We start from the raw sequence: 14,746 nt of genomic DNA, 5'->3' as shown, positions 1-14,746 counted from the left end.
GTAACGCTGCTTCGAGGGTGGCTGTTGTCGTGTTCCTGGTTCGAGCGAGGAGAGGGACGGAAGCTATACTGTTACACTGGCAATACTAAAGTGCATATAAGAACATCCAATACTCAAAGGTTAATGAAATACAAATGGTATAGAGAGAAGTAGTCCTATAATTCCTATAATAACTACAACCAAAAACTTCTTACCTGGGAATATTGAAGACTCATGTTAAAAGGACCCACCAGCTTTCTCATGTTCTGAGAAAGAAACTTTAACGTTAGCTTTTTTTCTTTTTTTTTACATGGCACATATTGCACTTCAACACTTTGTTTTTGCATTATTGATGAGGCAAAATGTATTTTATGTATTATATTAAGTTAAAATAAGTGTTCATTCAGTATTGTAATTCATTACAAATGTTTAAAAACATGTTTTATATTAAAAAAATATATATATATATATATTTTTAAATCAGCCGATTAATTGGTATCGACTTTATTTGGTCCTCCAATAATCGGTATCGGCGTTGAAAAATCATAATCGGTCAACCTCTAGCCCAGTAATCCCAAGCATCAAGGTTGAACAGTGAATGACTACAGTTCATGTCCCCAGGAGGGTAATATGCCATTTAGCAGATGCTTTTAACCAAAGCGACTTACTCATGTGCATACATTTTACGTATGGGTAGTCCCGGGAATCGAACCCACTTCCCTGGCGTTACATGCGACACCAACTGAGCTACAAAAGGACCAAACGGTGTATGATGTTGAACAGGTACTGTCCTGTAAGATCTATTCGTTACATTTCTAGCTACAATGAAGATTTCACCTCAATACATCCCTGTATATGACTTCTATCACGGTCAAAGTTCACTTGGATCATTCTCAGTAACAGTCATTCATGTCAACTTGTTTTATTTATCAAAATGTAAACGGCAACAAGCATGTATCAAAAGGTCAATACGGCAAATCCTGTACAAAATGGCTTGACAAGTCTTCTTCCCAAAATGGCTGTCGCAACAAATTGTAAACAGTCTTACAGCGAAAATACTAAAATCAGCTAAAATAGGAAAAAGCACCTGTTATTAAAATCTTTGTGCAGTCTACAGAATAAAAAATAAAAATGTATAAATGGAGATGGAATGTAAAAAAAAACAAAAAACATTTATATACAGAATGTGTTTGAGTTCAGTTTTTCCTCACAAAAAGGCAAAAGAAAATCAGACAGTGCATTAAGAGGACAAGCACACGATGTACTTCATGAGATTACTAGAAGAACTAGTGGTAGGGAGCTGGTTTGGTCACTTAGCGCAGTGTGCATAGTTATAAGGCATCAGTACAGCAGTCCTAGGTTGCATGTGGCTATGATGATAATGAGAGACATTCTGAGAGAGTCCCATTCAGTAGAAGTAAACAGCTGTTTCACAGGTAGCTAAACCACAGTAAACTTCCCTCCTACAGTCCACCCTGCGTGAGTGGTGTTGGGAGTTTTCAGATGGGGTGTGTGTACTATGCCTCAGTGACTGGTCCAGGGTTAGAGGTCATGCATTCTCTACAGTCACTGACAACAATGCTTCTTCATATTAGTTACATTCTAGAATACCATTCTGTCTAACCCAAGTTCTCTCAGAACAGAAGTTGTGTGTCCAATATTTCAGTCTTTTGGCAGTGCAAGGAAGAGATGAATACAATGGAGCACAGGGGGTGTTTCTTTATGGCATCTGGTGTGTGTGTGTGTGAGTCAGTCAACTTCAGCAGTGAGTCGACAATTCAAACACTAGTGGTTCTTCGCATCTGTGCTTAGAAGGCATATCGCGGAACCATAATGATTCATTTCGAATGGACAACAAGGATAAACAAACAAGACATCTGTAAAGAGTCTTCATAGAGGCAGCAAAAGGACTGGGCTTGTCACATTATCTTCAGGAAGAAGATTCCTTACAAATGCATCAACACACATCACGGCATCTCTGTGCGGTCTTTAGAGAGCATCTCTTCAATACTCAGTGTGTTTCAAATCCTCCTACAGAACTTTGTTTGAAAATGGCACTTCGCCTTCAAAATGGTGGTGTTACATTAGTAAGGCTAAAACTACAGAGGACAAATAAATAAATAAAATAAGCCAATAAAAATACTAAATACAGCAGCAGTATCTATGTATGTCAAGGAAAAAATTAAAAACGAAATAAATTAAATCTGTGGTTTGTCAAATATGGGAGGCAAAGGCAACAAAAACATGAGTACTGTTCTGGTGGGGCAGTGGGAGTAGGGGGGGTTAAAGGCCATACCCCGCTCCTCCCACCCTCTCCCCAGTATGTGTCGAGGCTAGCGGTCAGGGGTCAGGGTTCTAAGGGCAAACATGGAGTGTCAGGACTCTTTGCTTCCCTGAGGTATTTCTTTGTAGTTGGTTTCTCCTGTGGCTGTTGCCGTGGTGACAGCTATGGGTTCCGCAGCAGAGGCAGACTCTGGTTCTGACTCGGTGACGGCGGGCGTTGACATGGTGAAGAAGGCAGGGCTGCTAGGTTCCAGCTCCTCGGGGCTAGAGGACCCCTCCTGCTGTACTAACCCACCCCAGCTGGCCTTGTTCAGCCCCAGGTGGCCCAACATGGTCTGGGACAGACGCGTGTCAGAGAACCGGCCCCACTCAGCAAACAAAGGCTCCACCACGTACGTCATGAAACCTAGGAAGGAAGACAGGGATAGGGAAACACACAGGGTTATAGATGCAAGCCTAAGAGAGCTTCTGGTTTATATCAATGTATTGTAGCTAGTACTAAACTAGAAATCGTAATAAAAACGTACCAATTTGAATGTTTGCCATGGAGTTACTCTGGCTATCACACAGTGGACTGACTTCAAGTCGGTGCTTCTTCTCAATGTCTCCTACAGAGGGATAGACAACACAGCACACACTGATCAGAAATCAACAGGATAGGTGAAAAGACTGCTGGAGATTACGAAGGGTAGAGGGAGAATGATAATCATACAGAATGAAAAGAAGAACGAGAGTATACCTTGGTGGAAGAACTCTTCCGTCACTTTCTCACTCCACTGTTTGCTCAGCTCCCAGGGTCTGCAGGGGTTGCAGATGTCCGCACACTTCAGAGCCATCTGCAAGGAGTTAGAGACAAAATAGCCAGTCAGACCCCACAGTTTCCAGCTGATAAGATCCAAAATGTCTGGTTCTACCCAGGCACACACCTGGAGGATGAAGTGTCGGTGGCTGGCATTGCTCAGGTACAGGTCATCCTGGTCCAGGTGTGTCCTGAACTTCCCCAGGTACTCGTTCTGTCTGCTGATGTCAGTGGCTAGGATAAGAGAACCCAGTTGGTGCTCCATCTTCAGCCTGAGGAGATGATGAACAGAGGAATTCATTCAAATATGCTTTAATCGTTTTACTACCATACTCAATACTCGAAGTGTACAACAACTCATTACCTTGATCTTTAAAACCTCTTAAATGTAAAGTCCCCATATTTGGGGACCCTATTTGATTTTTAAAAATTCAATTCAATCTGATATGAGAACAGTCTGGTATGAGAACAGTAGTCCCTATCTCCAAAAGCAGGTTGTCTGCGGAAAGAGGAGTCTCTTGGCTATTGATTGGTGCCTTCAAATCTTTTGTGTGACTTCCTACCACATATGGGCATTAGAATTTATAAGGGCAGGGTGAGCCGATGACCTCATTTCAAAATGGCTGCTACCTACATTATGTTAAGCGTTGTCAAGCATAAACTAAATAAACACGGAATACGTTGACAGACCCCGAAAGCCGGGACTCCACAGAGCATGAGGATCTTATTTGTCTGCCTGTGACCTACCGTTACTGATCACCAGCCCTGAGAGTCAATATGTTCATTTTACACAACGTTTTCGCCACATCTTACAAGGTAAGCTTCCATTTGGTCTGTGTTTGAGCAAGAGCTACATGGGGGGGGGGGGGGGATTCTGGATTCTGTTAAAAATAGAACATGTTTCAAGTTAAAACTGTAGTTATTTTGTATCCTGTTTAGTGAATGATTACTCTGAGTAGTTTAGGCCATGAAACGGTGTACGCTCATTTAGAAAGGTTGACCTAATCAGATGAGGAAATTGCCTTGGATCAGAGAGCAGGGTCAGGCCCAGAAGATGGATAGCTAAACAATAGTGAAGAATAACTTTCCAGTGTGCAAAAACAGTGCAATTACCACATTTGGACACTGAATGTACACCTTGAATGTTTCCTGGATGCTCCACAACCCCACCAAAATGTTCAGGTGAGGTTGATATGGTAGAAATGGTGTTTTTATACTGAACAAATAGCATTTAGGGATTGCAAATATGTAATAGCACTGAAATAATCTAAATTACAGACATATGCCACTTTGGAGAGGTTTAGGGACACTTGGAAACGTCCCGTGACCATACCTGACGCCACTTACTAAAACATCTGCCCATTTCTAGTTGATACTGTTCACAAACCATCCGACGTGTTTCCAGCTCCTGTCATCAATAATTCACTTCTAGCTTGTCAATGAAAGATCACTTATGTACAGTGAACTATGTAACTGCTCTCAATCTTCTGATCCCTCCTCCTAATCTCCCAGAGGTCTCCTTTCCAAATATACCAAGTTTTTGCATGTCAGAATCATGTAATTATACATTCATATCAGTTACCTTTGGGTATGTCTATTTAGGCGGAAATCAACATTTTGCCATTACATTTAATTAAAAACAGTCATTAAATCACTTGGCACTGGGAAAAGAAATGTGCAGACTGACCCGTCCTCAGCAGGCAGGTGGGAGAACAGGCCGGTCTCTCTGAGCAGACCTACTGCAGACCTCCAGTGATGGTTCTCCAGAACAGAGGAGTTCTACAGACACATTAGCATTTTTAGAATGCTGTAATCCTCGCTGCTAAGTGCATTCAATCATAGACCTCAACGTTATCTTAAAATAACAAATAAACCATGAACTAGGTCAAGTTATCAACACTTTTGTCCTGTTGAACATGGCCATCTAGTGTCTTCCAGCCATGTCTAATATGAAAGCTACAGGAGCTGTGGAATGTACCAGCGATGTGCTCTCACCCTGTAGAGCTTGGCCAGGTAGTGGTTCGTCTTGATGAGGAAGGGCTGGTTGACTCCCGGGTGGTCCAGGTCATGAGTGGCGGCTGCCAACAGGCCCAGGAGGATGTCACAGGACGTCAGGGACTTGGCCAGCTACGGAGAGACAGGGAACGTAGGCATACTTTTCTCTGCTCATCCCCCCTTTTCCACATGGTTACATTTCAGCCTTATTCTGGCAACTTCATTAAATAGTACCCACAAAACACTAGTCTCAACAACAACAACTGTGAAGAGGCGACTCCGGGATGCTGGCCTTCTAGGCAGAGTTACAAAGAAAGAGCCGCATCTCAGACTGGCCAATAAAAATAGAAGATTAAGATGGGCAAAATAACAGACACTGGACAGAGGAAGCATCCCAGAGTCGCCTCTTCACTGTTGACGTTGAGACGGGTGTTTTGCAGGTACTATTTAAAGAAGCTGTCATTTGAGGACTTGTGAGGTGCATGTTTCTCAAACTAGACATTAATGTACTTGTCCTCCTGCTCAGTTGTGCACCGGGGCCTCCCACTCCTCTTTCTATTCTGATTAGAGCCTGTTTACTCTGTTCTGTAAAGGGAGTAGGACACAGCGTTGTACGAGATCTTCAGTTTCTTGGCAATTTCTCGCATGGAAGCACCTTCATTTCTCAGAACAAGAATAGACTGACGAGTTTCAGAAGACAATTCTTTGTTTCTGGCCATTTTGAGCCTGTAATTGAACCCACAAATGCTGATGCTCCAAATAATCAGCTAGTCTAAAGAAGGCCAGTTGTATTGCTTCTTTAATCAGAACAACAGTTTTTAGCCGTGCTAACAATTGCAAAAGGGTTTTCTAATGATCAATTAGCCTTTTAAAAGGATCAACGGATTAGCTAACAACGCGCCATTGGAACACAGGTGTGATGGTTGATGATAATGGGACTGTAGATACTCCATTTAAAAAAAATATATATATATATTTTAAATCTGACGTTTCCAGCTAAAATAGTCATTTACAACACCTCCCCCCTATTTGACCTAGATAGTTTGTGTGTATGCATTGATATGTAGGCTACATGTGTGTTTTTTCAAATGTATGTAGTTCTGTCCTTGAGCTGTTTCATGTTTTGTGTGAACCCCAGGAAGAGAAGCTGCTGCTTTTACAACAGCTAATGGGGATCCTAATAATGTCTACTCTGTATTTCTGATCAATTTGATGTTATTTTAAAAATGGAAAAGAAAATGTGCTTTTCTTTCAACAATGACATTTCTAAGTGACCCCAAACTTTTCAACAGCAGTGTATGTAAATGTGATGTTTCAGTTTTTTTTATTTGTAACACATTTTCACAAATTTCTAATGTTTTTGCTTTGTCATTATGGGGTGTGTGTGTAGATTAATGAGGGGGAAAAACACCCATTTTAGAATAAGGCTGTAATGTAACAAAATGTGGAAAAAGTGAAGGGGTCTGAATACTTTCTGAATGCACTGTACATGATTGGTAACCTTGCCTCTGGCCTGAAGACTCATAAGCTAATTCCTAGGCTTTAGCTCAGTGGGATAAGGTGGTCAATAGCCCAGTAAGTTACTTCTGAATACTTTCTGTACAATGGAATAATAGCTCTGTCTGATACCTTGGGTTCTCGCAGGTAACAGTACATGGCCTGCGTGACGTCTGCGGCGTGCACAGCGTTGTGGTAGGGGTTGAGGCTGTGGTAGTCTTCCTGCACCATGACCAGGAAGCGCCACAGCTTTACCATGTCCAGCTGAAACAGCTCCAGCAGACCATACTGGTTTAGGAGGTGAAAGGTCAGCGTCACCAGGCTGTTTCCTGCATGGAGAGGGGAGACATGGTATATGTAGTTTAAAGATCTGGTCAGGAATAGTGTTGGGGGTAGGTAGTTATGTATTTTTGTGTTTGTGGTGGAGTTTAACATTGCAATAGCATCAGCATTGCAAAGAAAATCTATGGAAAAAACAACCATTCCACTTTTACACAGCATTCATGAAAACAAACACCAGAGAGCGCCATTGTCTACAAATGCCTGAGTTGAAATGAGGCCTATGCAGTAATGTTACACTGTTTCACTTATTCTCTGAGGATGATGAACATCTTGAAGAACAATCTGGCCTTAAATGGCCATGTACTGTTATAATCTCCACCCGGCACAGTCAAGAGGACTGGCCACCCGTCGGAGCCTGGTTCCTCTCTAGGTTTCTTCCTAGATTTCTGCCTTTGTAGGGAGTTCTTCCTAGCTACCGTGCTTCTACATCTGCATTGCTTGCTGTTTGGGGTTTTAGGCTGGGTTTCTGTACAGCACTTTGTGACATCTGCTGATGTATTTATGAAGCCCTTTTTACATTTGATTGATTTATAAATACATTTGATTGAATACAAATATGTAGCTAAGGCTTTTGGGAGAAATATGGATATGTCAGAAACATACCATTGGTTAATCTGTCATAGAGGAAAATGTCGAAATTCCAGGTCGCGACCCTTTCCAGCATACACTGCAAGAGAAAACATGCAAATGTAGGTCTGTGTTAAGACAGAAATATGAATTGTGTATGCATGCATACGAGTATATGATTGGCTAAGAGAGTGTGAGCATCGGACCTTGGCCTGTCCGGTGTAGTCCTCATCAAGGATGTGGAGGGGGTTGAGGTGGGGTGTTCCCCGGAGCAGACGGGAGGAGTGCAGGTACCTCTGGAAGCTGAGCAGTCTGCGGAGCCTCCTGCCAGACACAGGCCCAGCCGAACTGAAGCCAGGACCAGGGATCAGACTAGAGTCTGAGTAGGCTGAAGACACAGAGACAAAGGCTTAGAACATTAAGTTATTTAGAAGTGAAGGGTTTACAATATGGTAGATAGAAATATAATGCATAGATTTAAAGTAACTGTTCAGTGTTTCCAGATTTCTATGAAATATGACCTATAATTACTTACAATATAGGAGTGAAATAATTCTTTTTTTTTTAAGGAAAACTATATATGTTAAAAAGCAACTTTACTGTGTTGGAATGGTGTGGGTGTACCCCAAAAAAATAATTAATGGTGTGGGCGTACCCCAACAACAGAATGGTGTGTATACCAGTCATTAAAAATATTCATGCAAGTAGACTGCTGACTGGCCAGCTCATCCTCCCCAGGAGTATGAGGAAGTGGCCAGAATTTTTTAAACAGTCTGTTTGAGGTGGCGAGTTAGTAGTGTTTTCTCCAATTGATGCTTAGGCCACACACAAGAGTAAAGAACAAGTCAACAACATTATTTGGATATCAGAATATGAACTTTTAAAAGGGAGAGTTTCACTGGACAGTTTCCTGCTCTACAGAAAGGGACACTGTATAATAATTTAGTAATGTACTCTGCTTGATAATCCGTAGAGTCTCAAACTGCTCTAAATCCTATTCAGCAATGTTGCACAACGAATGTTTGGGTGGACTTATAATTTACAGTAAGGGCTATCCAACTGACCAAATGTTGAATAAGTGAATAAGAATTAGAACACTGATGAAACAATAGAATACATCAATAAGAATAAGAGACGTGTAGAAAACAAATGATTGATGTACTTCATTCCAGTGAGGTCACACTGGATTTAAGACTGGTTGACTATGAACACTACTGCCCAAGGGTGGACACACTTACACCGCTGACTCAGCCACCTGTTCTTAGCCTACTGCCTTCACACACACCACAAGTTGTGCTTTGTCAGTGGACACACACACACACACACACACCATGGCTGGCTGGAAAGCCTTGGTCCCACTTAGGAAGCCCGTCAGCATTCCGAGAAAGGCCATTACTTTTAAACCAGGAAGTGAACACGCACACAAAACGTATGTCGGCAGAGAGAGAACTCTTCTGGGCTGGGAGTCCCTGACGTCACGCAGCAGGACACACATTCAGGTTTGGGGGGTGGGTAATTTAAAACATTTAGGAGATTAATTGACATGAAATTCTTGAATTAAATATTGTACCGTCTTTTCGCTAAAAGACATGACTGAATTAAATGTAACTTCACTTCCTGATCACCAACCCTGCTCAGTCACAAAAGCATTCTGGAAGTTGACTGACTTATTTACATTAAGACAGCCAGTGTTAGATGGCGAGGAAGACTAATCAGTGTGTGAAATAAATAAGATCTGCACCAACATCTGTCGGTCAATCTGTCTGGTGTGGCAGATCTACAGAGTTAAAGGTAGTACTCACAGAGGTAGGGCTGAACGTAGCAGATCTACAGAGTTAAAGAAAGGTAGTACTCACAGGGGTAGGGCTGTACGTAGCAGATCTACAGAGTTATAGGTAGTACTCACAGGGGTAGGGCTGTACGTAGCAGATCTACAGAGTTATAGGTAGTACTCACAGGGGTAGGGCTGAACGTAGCAGATCTACAGAGTTATAGGTAGTACTCACAGGGGTAGGGCTGAACGTAGCAGATCTACAGATTTAAAGGTAGTACTCACAGGGGTAGGGCTGAACGTAGCAGATCTACAGATTTAAAGGTAGTACTCACAGGGGTAGGGCTGAACGTAGCAGATCTACAGATTTAAAGGTAGTACTCACAGGGGTAGGGCTGTATGTATGCATGTATTTGGGTTCCATCTCTAGCTTTCTTAACTGATGTTTTTACACTACTGCTACTCGCTGTATATTATTATCTATGCATTGTCACACTTTACAAATGACCTCGACTAACCTGTACCGGTACCCCTTGTATAGAGCCTCATTATTGTTATGTACATTTATTGCGTTACTTCTTGTTTGATTCGATTTTTTTTATTTTTTTTACTTTAGTTCATTTAGTAAATATTTTCTTAACTCTATTTCTTGAACTGCATTGATGGTTAAGGGTTTGTAAGTAAGCATTTCACAGTAAGGTAATACCTGTTGTATTTGGTGCATGTGACAAATCAAATTTGACTGGATCAGTGAGGGTAGCATGAGAAAAATAATACTGTATGCCACTACCAACTGCATGAATTGAGACTGGGTATATAGAGATATTCAGTCACTCTTTATTGGTTTGTTGTTAATAATGGGTCTTGGCATTCCAGTCTTCAGTGTTTCAGTGTGGGTAGCAAGTATCACCCTTTTCACAATACGACAGATTCTCTAGAGGTTTCAAAAGATTACCCTGGGCTATATATTTTGTAATCATGTGAACTTGCTGCGTATCTAACGCTACCTCTGGAGGTAGTGCACGACACTCGCCTGACAGTTGCCCCCACTCTGAGCAGGGCAGCGAACAGTATAAATGGTAATAGCTAGGATGTGTTATTTTAGTGTTCCCTTGATTTTTTTTGAGCAGTATATACACTGCTCAAAAAAATAAAGGGAACACTAAAATAACACATCCTAGATCTGAATGAATGAAATATTCTTATTAAATACTTTTCTCTTTACATAGTTGAATGTGCTGACAACAAAATCACACAAAAATGATCAATGGAAATCAAATTTATCAACCCCTGGAGGTCTGGATTTGGAGTCACACTCAAAATTAAGGTGGAAAACCACACTACAGGCTGATCCAACTTTGATGTAAAGTTTTAAGGACAAAATGAGGCTCAGTAGTGTGTGTGGCCTCCACGTGCCTGTATGACCCCCCTACAACGCCTGGGCATGCTCCTGATGAGGTGGCGGATGGTCTCCTGAGGGATCTCCTCCCAGACCTGGACTAAAGCATCCGCCAACTCCTGGACAGTCTGTGGTGCAATGTGGCGTTGGTGGATGGAGGAAGACATGATGTCCCAGATGTGCTCAATTGGATTGGGGAACGGGCGGGCCAGTCCATAGCATCAATGCCTTCCTCTTGCAGGAACTGCTGACACACTCCAGCCACATGAGGTCTAGCATTGTCTTGCATTAGGAGGAACCCAGGGCCAACCGCACCAGCATATGGTCTCACAAGGGGTCTGAGGATCTCATCTCGGTACCTAATGGCAGTCAGGCTACCTCTGGCGAGCACATGGAGGGCTGTGCGGCCCCCCAAAGAAATGCCACCCCACGACTGACCCACCGCCAAACCGGTCATGCTGGAGGATGTTGCAGGCAGCAGAACATTCTCCACGGCGTCTCCAGACTCTGTCACGTCTGTCACGTGCTCAGTGTGAACCTGCTTTCATCTGTGAAAAGCACAGGGCGTCAGTGGCGAATTTGCCAATCTTGGTGTTCTCTGGCAAATGCCAAATGTCCTGCACGGTGTTGGGCTGTAAGCACAACCCCCCACCTGTGGACGTCAGGCCCTCATACCACCCTCATGGAGTCTGTTTCTGACCATTTGAGCAGACACATGCACATTTGTGGCTTGCTGGAGGTCGTTTTGCAGGGCTCTGGCAGTGCTCCTCCTGCTCCTCCTTGCACAAAGGCGGAAGTAGCGGTCCTGCTGCTGGGTTGTTGCCCTCCTACGGCCTCCTCCACGTCTCCTGATGTACTGGCCTGTCTCCTGGTAGCGCATCCATGCTCTGGACACTACGCTGACAGACACAACAAACCTTCTTGCCACAGCTCGCATTGATGTGCCATCCTGGATGAGCTGCACTACCTGGGACACTTGTGTGGGTTGTAGACGCCGTCTCAAGCTACCACTAGAGTGAAAGCATCGCCAGCATTCAAAAGTGACCAAAATATCAGCCAGGAAGCATAGGAACTGAGAAGTGGTCTGTGGTTGCCATCTGCAGAACCACTCCTTTATTGGGGGTGTCTTTCTAATTGCTTATAATTTCCACCTGTTGTCTATTCCATTTGCACAACAGCATGTGAAATTTATTGTCAATCAGTGTTGCTTCCTAAGTGGACAGTTTGATTTCACAGAAGTGTGATTGACTTGAAATTACATTGTGTTATTTGTGTTCCCTTTATTTTTTTGAGCAGTATATATATATATATATATTATACCCACGTTTTCAGTCATAATTTGCTTTTACCATATGTAGGTCAAATGATTTCCATTATATTGATCAAAATAAAGCCTTATGAAAGGCTGTAAGGTAGGTCTACTGTACCTTTATATTCATATGAGGGGGTAGTAGACCTTATCTTATATTTGATAGGCTAGCGTTACTTGGTGAGGACATGCTAAAATGTAACCAGTAACCTACAGACAAGAAATTAAATCCTTTATTGTCGACACATGCTTGTGAATTGTTGCATTATTGAAGAGTGTAATGTGGTTTGGTTCCATTTTTTTCACACGTAACATGGTTAAGATAAAAGTCGATTGCAAAGTTGAAGCATGCTGGCTAGTGGCTATACTGGGATATTTACAGTAAATGTCAGCTGCCAAGCGCCAAACCCTCACGCGGCACAATGTTCCCTTCGCTAATGTTAATTGAAAAGTTCATGTACATTTTATTTCATTTGAAATGTCGTTACACTGCCTCTCCAACTTTCGCCAATGAGAAAAGCCTCTAAGGCAGGTAGTGAGGAATGGGAAGGTTTTTATCATGGTTCATACTCACAGTGTAGGGTGCGGAAGTCGATGCACAGGTACGAGTAGGAACCTTTTCCTTCTGGGTCAAATCCTACCCGACTTCTCACTCTCACATCTCCTAGAGGGAAGCAACACACACATCCTCAAGAGTCATGTAATATATATAGTGGATAAAGAGCTCTCACACTCCTCTCACACACAAACACTTTCACGCTCTCTCAATCAAAGAGTGGCAACTTGTAGACCACCAAGGCTGTGTTTACAAAGACAGCTCAATTCTGATATTTTTTCCACTAATTGGACTTTTGACCAATCACATCAGATCTTATTGGTCAACAGACCTATTCGTGAAAACAAATATCAGAACTGGGCTGCCTGTGTTAACACAGCCTAAAAGAGCAAGGAAAATCTGACAGCTGAGCATGCAATGCCATGCCAGGCACATAACCCTAGTATTAGTAGTCAGACAGGCTAGGAGCAGCAGAGGGACCTACAGTAACCCTAGTATTAGTAGTCAGACAGGCTAGGAGCAGCAGAGGGACCTACAGTAACACAGTAGAGTAGACAGGTTAGTGCGTTATACTCGAGGCGAGCGCTGACAGTATCGTTATGGTACTATGGCACTTTCCCAGGCAACCCAGTCAATACTAGTCTTCTATATGAGTCATTCAGCAGTAATGTCAGACTGACAGACTAGTGCAGCTCTTCAATACTGATTTGTACATTAGATCAAATCAGGCATACAGTACTGTACAGTCTCTCTCCCACCAGCTTGCAACTTACTTGGGAACAGCTGTTTAAATATAACAAAAGCCCTTGCAAAACAGCAAAACTGGGAATTACCATTAAAGAAAGTAATGGATGGTAACATTACATATAGTTTACACAGCATTCACAGATTAAACTCTTCCACTTTCTCACACAGATGCAATGGCAAGTAATTGTGTGTGTGTGTATGTGTGTGTGTGTGTGATGAGATGCAGAGAGTTAAGGTTTTCCATTCTGCGTGCCAACGGGCCTTGAGCTGGGGGGGGGATACGGGTCAGACCGTTGATTACCCATGTGTCCTGACCTCTACACTCTAATGTTCTTAAACCCACTGTATGACAACACAGCAACAGATCAGACTGGCCTAGAAACTTTTCACAGGCCCTGGCAAATAGCCAGCATGTCCTAAACTGGGATCCTGCTGCACCTCTTAACAAGAACTGTAATATCCAGAGTCCACACAAACACATGCTCTCAAAGTAGGTCTAATACTAGAGCCAGAGATAACCAGGGGAAAGCTAGCAGCAGTAAATCAATTGTTAAGTCGTTGAATTAAGTTTCATGCTGAAGCAAAATAGCTAATGATTTAGATAGTCTTCAGATTTTTTTTAACTAGTGTGAGGTCAGTAATCGTTTTGGGTTTTTAATCGAACTTCATCTTCCAACATATTATCCAAAAATACTACAGGTGTAAGATCCAAATTTGATCACCCTGTTGTTCCAGGAAATGTCCTGCACAGCAGGGAATGCAAATGTGTAGTGTATTCAAGGTTATCAAACTCATTTGCAGTATGAACCATAATGGCTTCCACCAGGCAGGAATCAACAAAGAGGATCTATATACTGTAGGGTGTCCACCCACCTCTGTCCAAAGTGGGTGAAAACACACTTCGGTGATCAAATTTCACTTATGTTATAAAATACATTTTACCAAGACAAAATATGATTCTTCATGTTCTGAATAAATTATCCATATTTAAATAACATAATATCCAAAAAGTCGGATTTCGTAACCTAATACATCCGATAATAAGCAGAGCCTGCAGCGGCTTTTAATTAAAGACATGTTGTGAAGCTCGTCTGCAAAATTGCAGGTTTCAAAAAGCTAAATTAGATGTAAAAGACATTGAAAATAAAAAGCTTGCGGTTCGCTCAGTGTACCGCTCAGTGTACCGCTCAGTGTACCGTTGACATTTAACAGAGATAAGCTTTGTGAGAAATCTTTGAAAAAGAGCAGGAATTTCAGATGAATATGAAAAACCTGTACTCCACTGCACAAAAATGTAAAGAGTTGGTCCCATCTGTCATGAGCTGAAATACATAATCCCATAAATGTTCCATATGCACAAAAATGTTATTTATCACAAGTTATGCACAAATTTGCCAAGATAATCCAGCCACCAGAACTTGTCATCTTTCTACTGGAATTGGGAAGACAATACAGGGCTAAAATAGATATTGATTTTGAGACATGACATGTAGTATTTTCAT

At 42.2% G+C, this 14,746-nt stretch overlaps 1 protein-coding gene across 2 annotated transcripts in view; it reads right to left on the bottom strand.

Annotated features, from left to right (window-relative positions):
* Nucleotides 1-885: 885 nt before the first annotated feature.
* Nucleotides 886-14,746, bottom strand: part of LOC115104933 (high affinity 3',5'-cyclic-AMP phosphodiesterase 7A-like) — a 43,049-nt gene continuing 29,188 nt past the window's right edge. Inside the window, exons 3-12 of one of the 2 annotated variants that reach the window (XM_029626356.2) lie at nucleotides 12,516-12,605; nucleotides 7,669-7,850; nucleotides 7,499-7,562; nucleotides 6,686-6,882; nucleotides 5,057-5,188; nucleotides 4,749-4,840; nucleotides 3,189-3,333; nucleotides 3,002-3,098; nucleotides 2,790-2,870; nucleotides 886-2,668 (exon numbers count right to left, since the gene is read on the bottom strand). In XM_029626356.2, coding sequence (XP_029482216.1) covers nucleotides 2,355-2,668; nucleotides 2,790-2,870; nucleotides 3,002-3,098; nucleotides 3,189-3,333; nucleotides 4,749-4,840; nucleotides 5,057-5,188; nucleotides 6,686-6,882; nucleotides 7,499-7,562; nucleotides 7,669-7,850; nucleotides 12,516-12,605 — 1,394 coding nt within the window. In that variant the 3' untranslated portion in view covers nucleotides 886-2,354. The remainder of the gene's footprint in view (nucleotides 2,669-2,789; nucleotides 2,871-3,001; nucleotides 3,099-3,188; nucleotides 3,334-4,748; nucleotides 4,841-5,056; nucleotides 5,189-6,685; nucleotides 6,883-7,498; nucleotides 7,563-7,668; nucleotides 7,851-12,515; nucleotides 12,606-14,746) is intronic. The other variant, XM_029626357.2, reaches the window with a different exon arrangement.

The sequence above is a fragment of the Oncorhynchus nerka genome, linkage group LG22 (genome assembly GCF_034236695.1).
Source record: "Oncorhynchus nerka isolate Pitt River linkage group LG22, Oner_Uvic_2.0, whole genome shotgun sequence".
Lineage (NCBI taxonomy): Eukaryota > Metazoa > Chordata > Actinopteri > Salmoniformes > Salmonidae > Oncorhynchus > Oncorhynchus nerka.
Note: the sequence above shows the minus strand (reverse complement) of the source record. Positions and strands in the feature narration are given on the sequence as shown.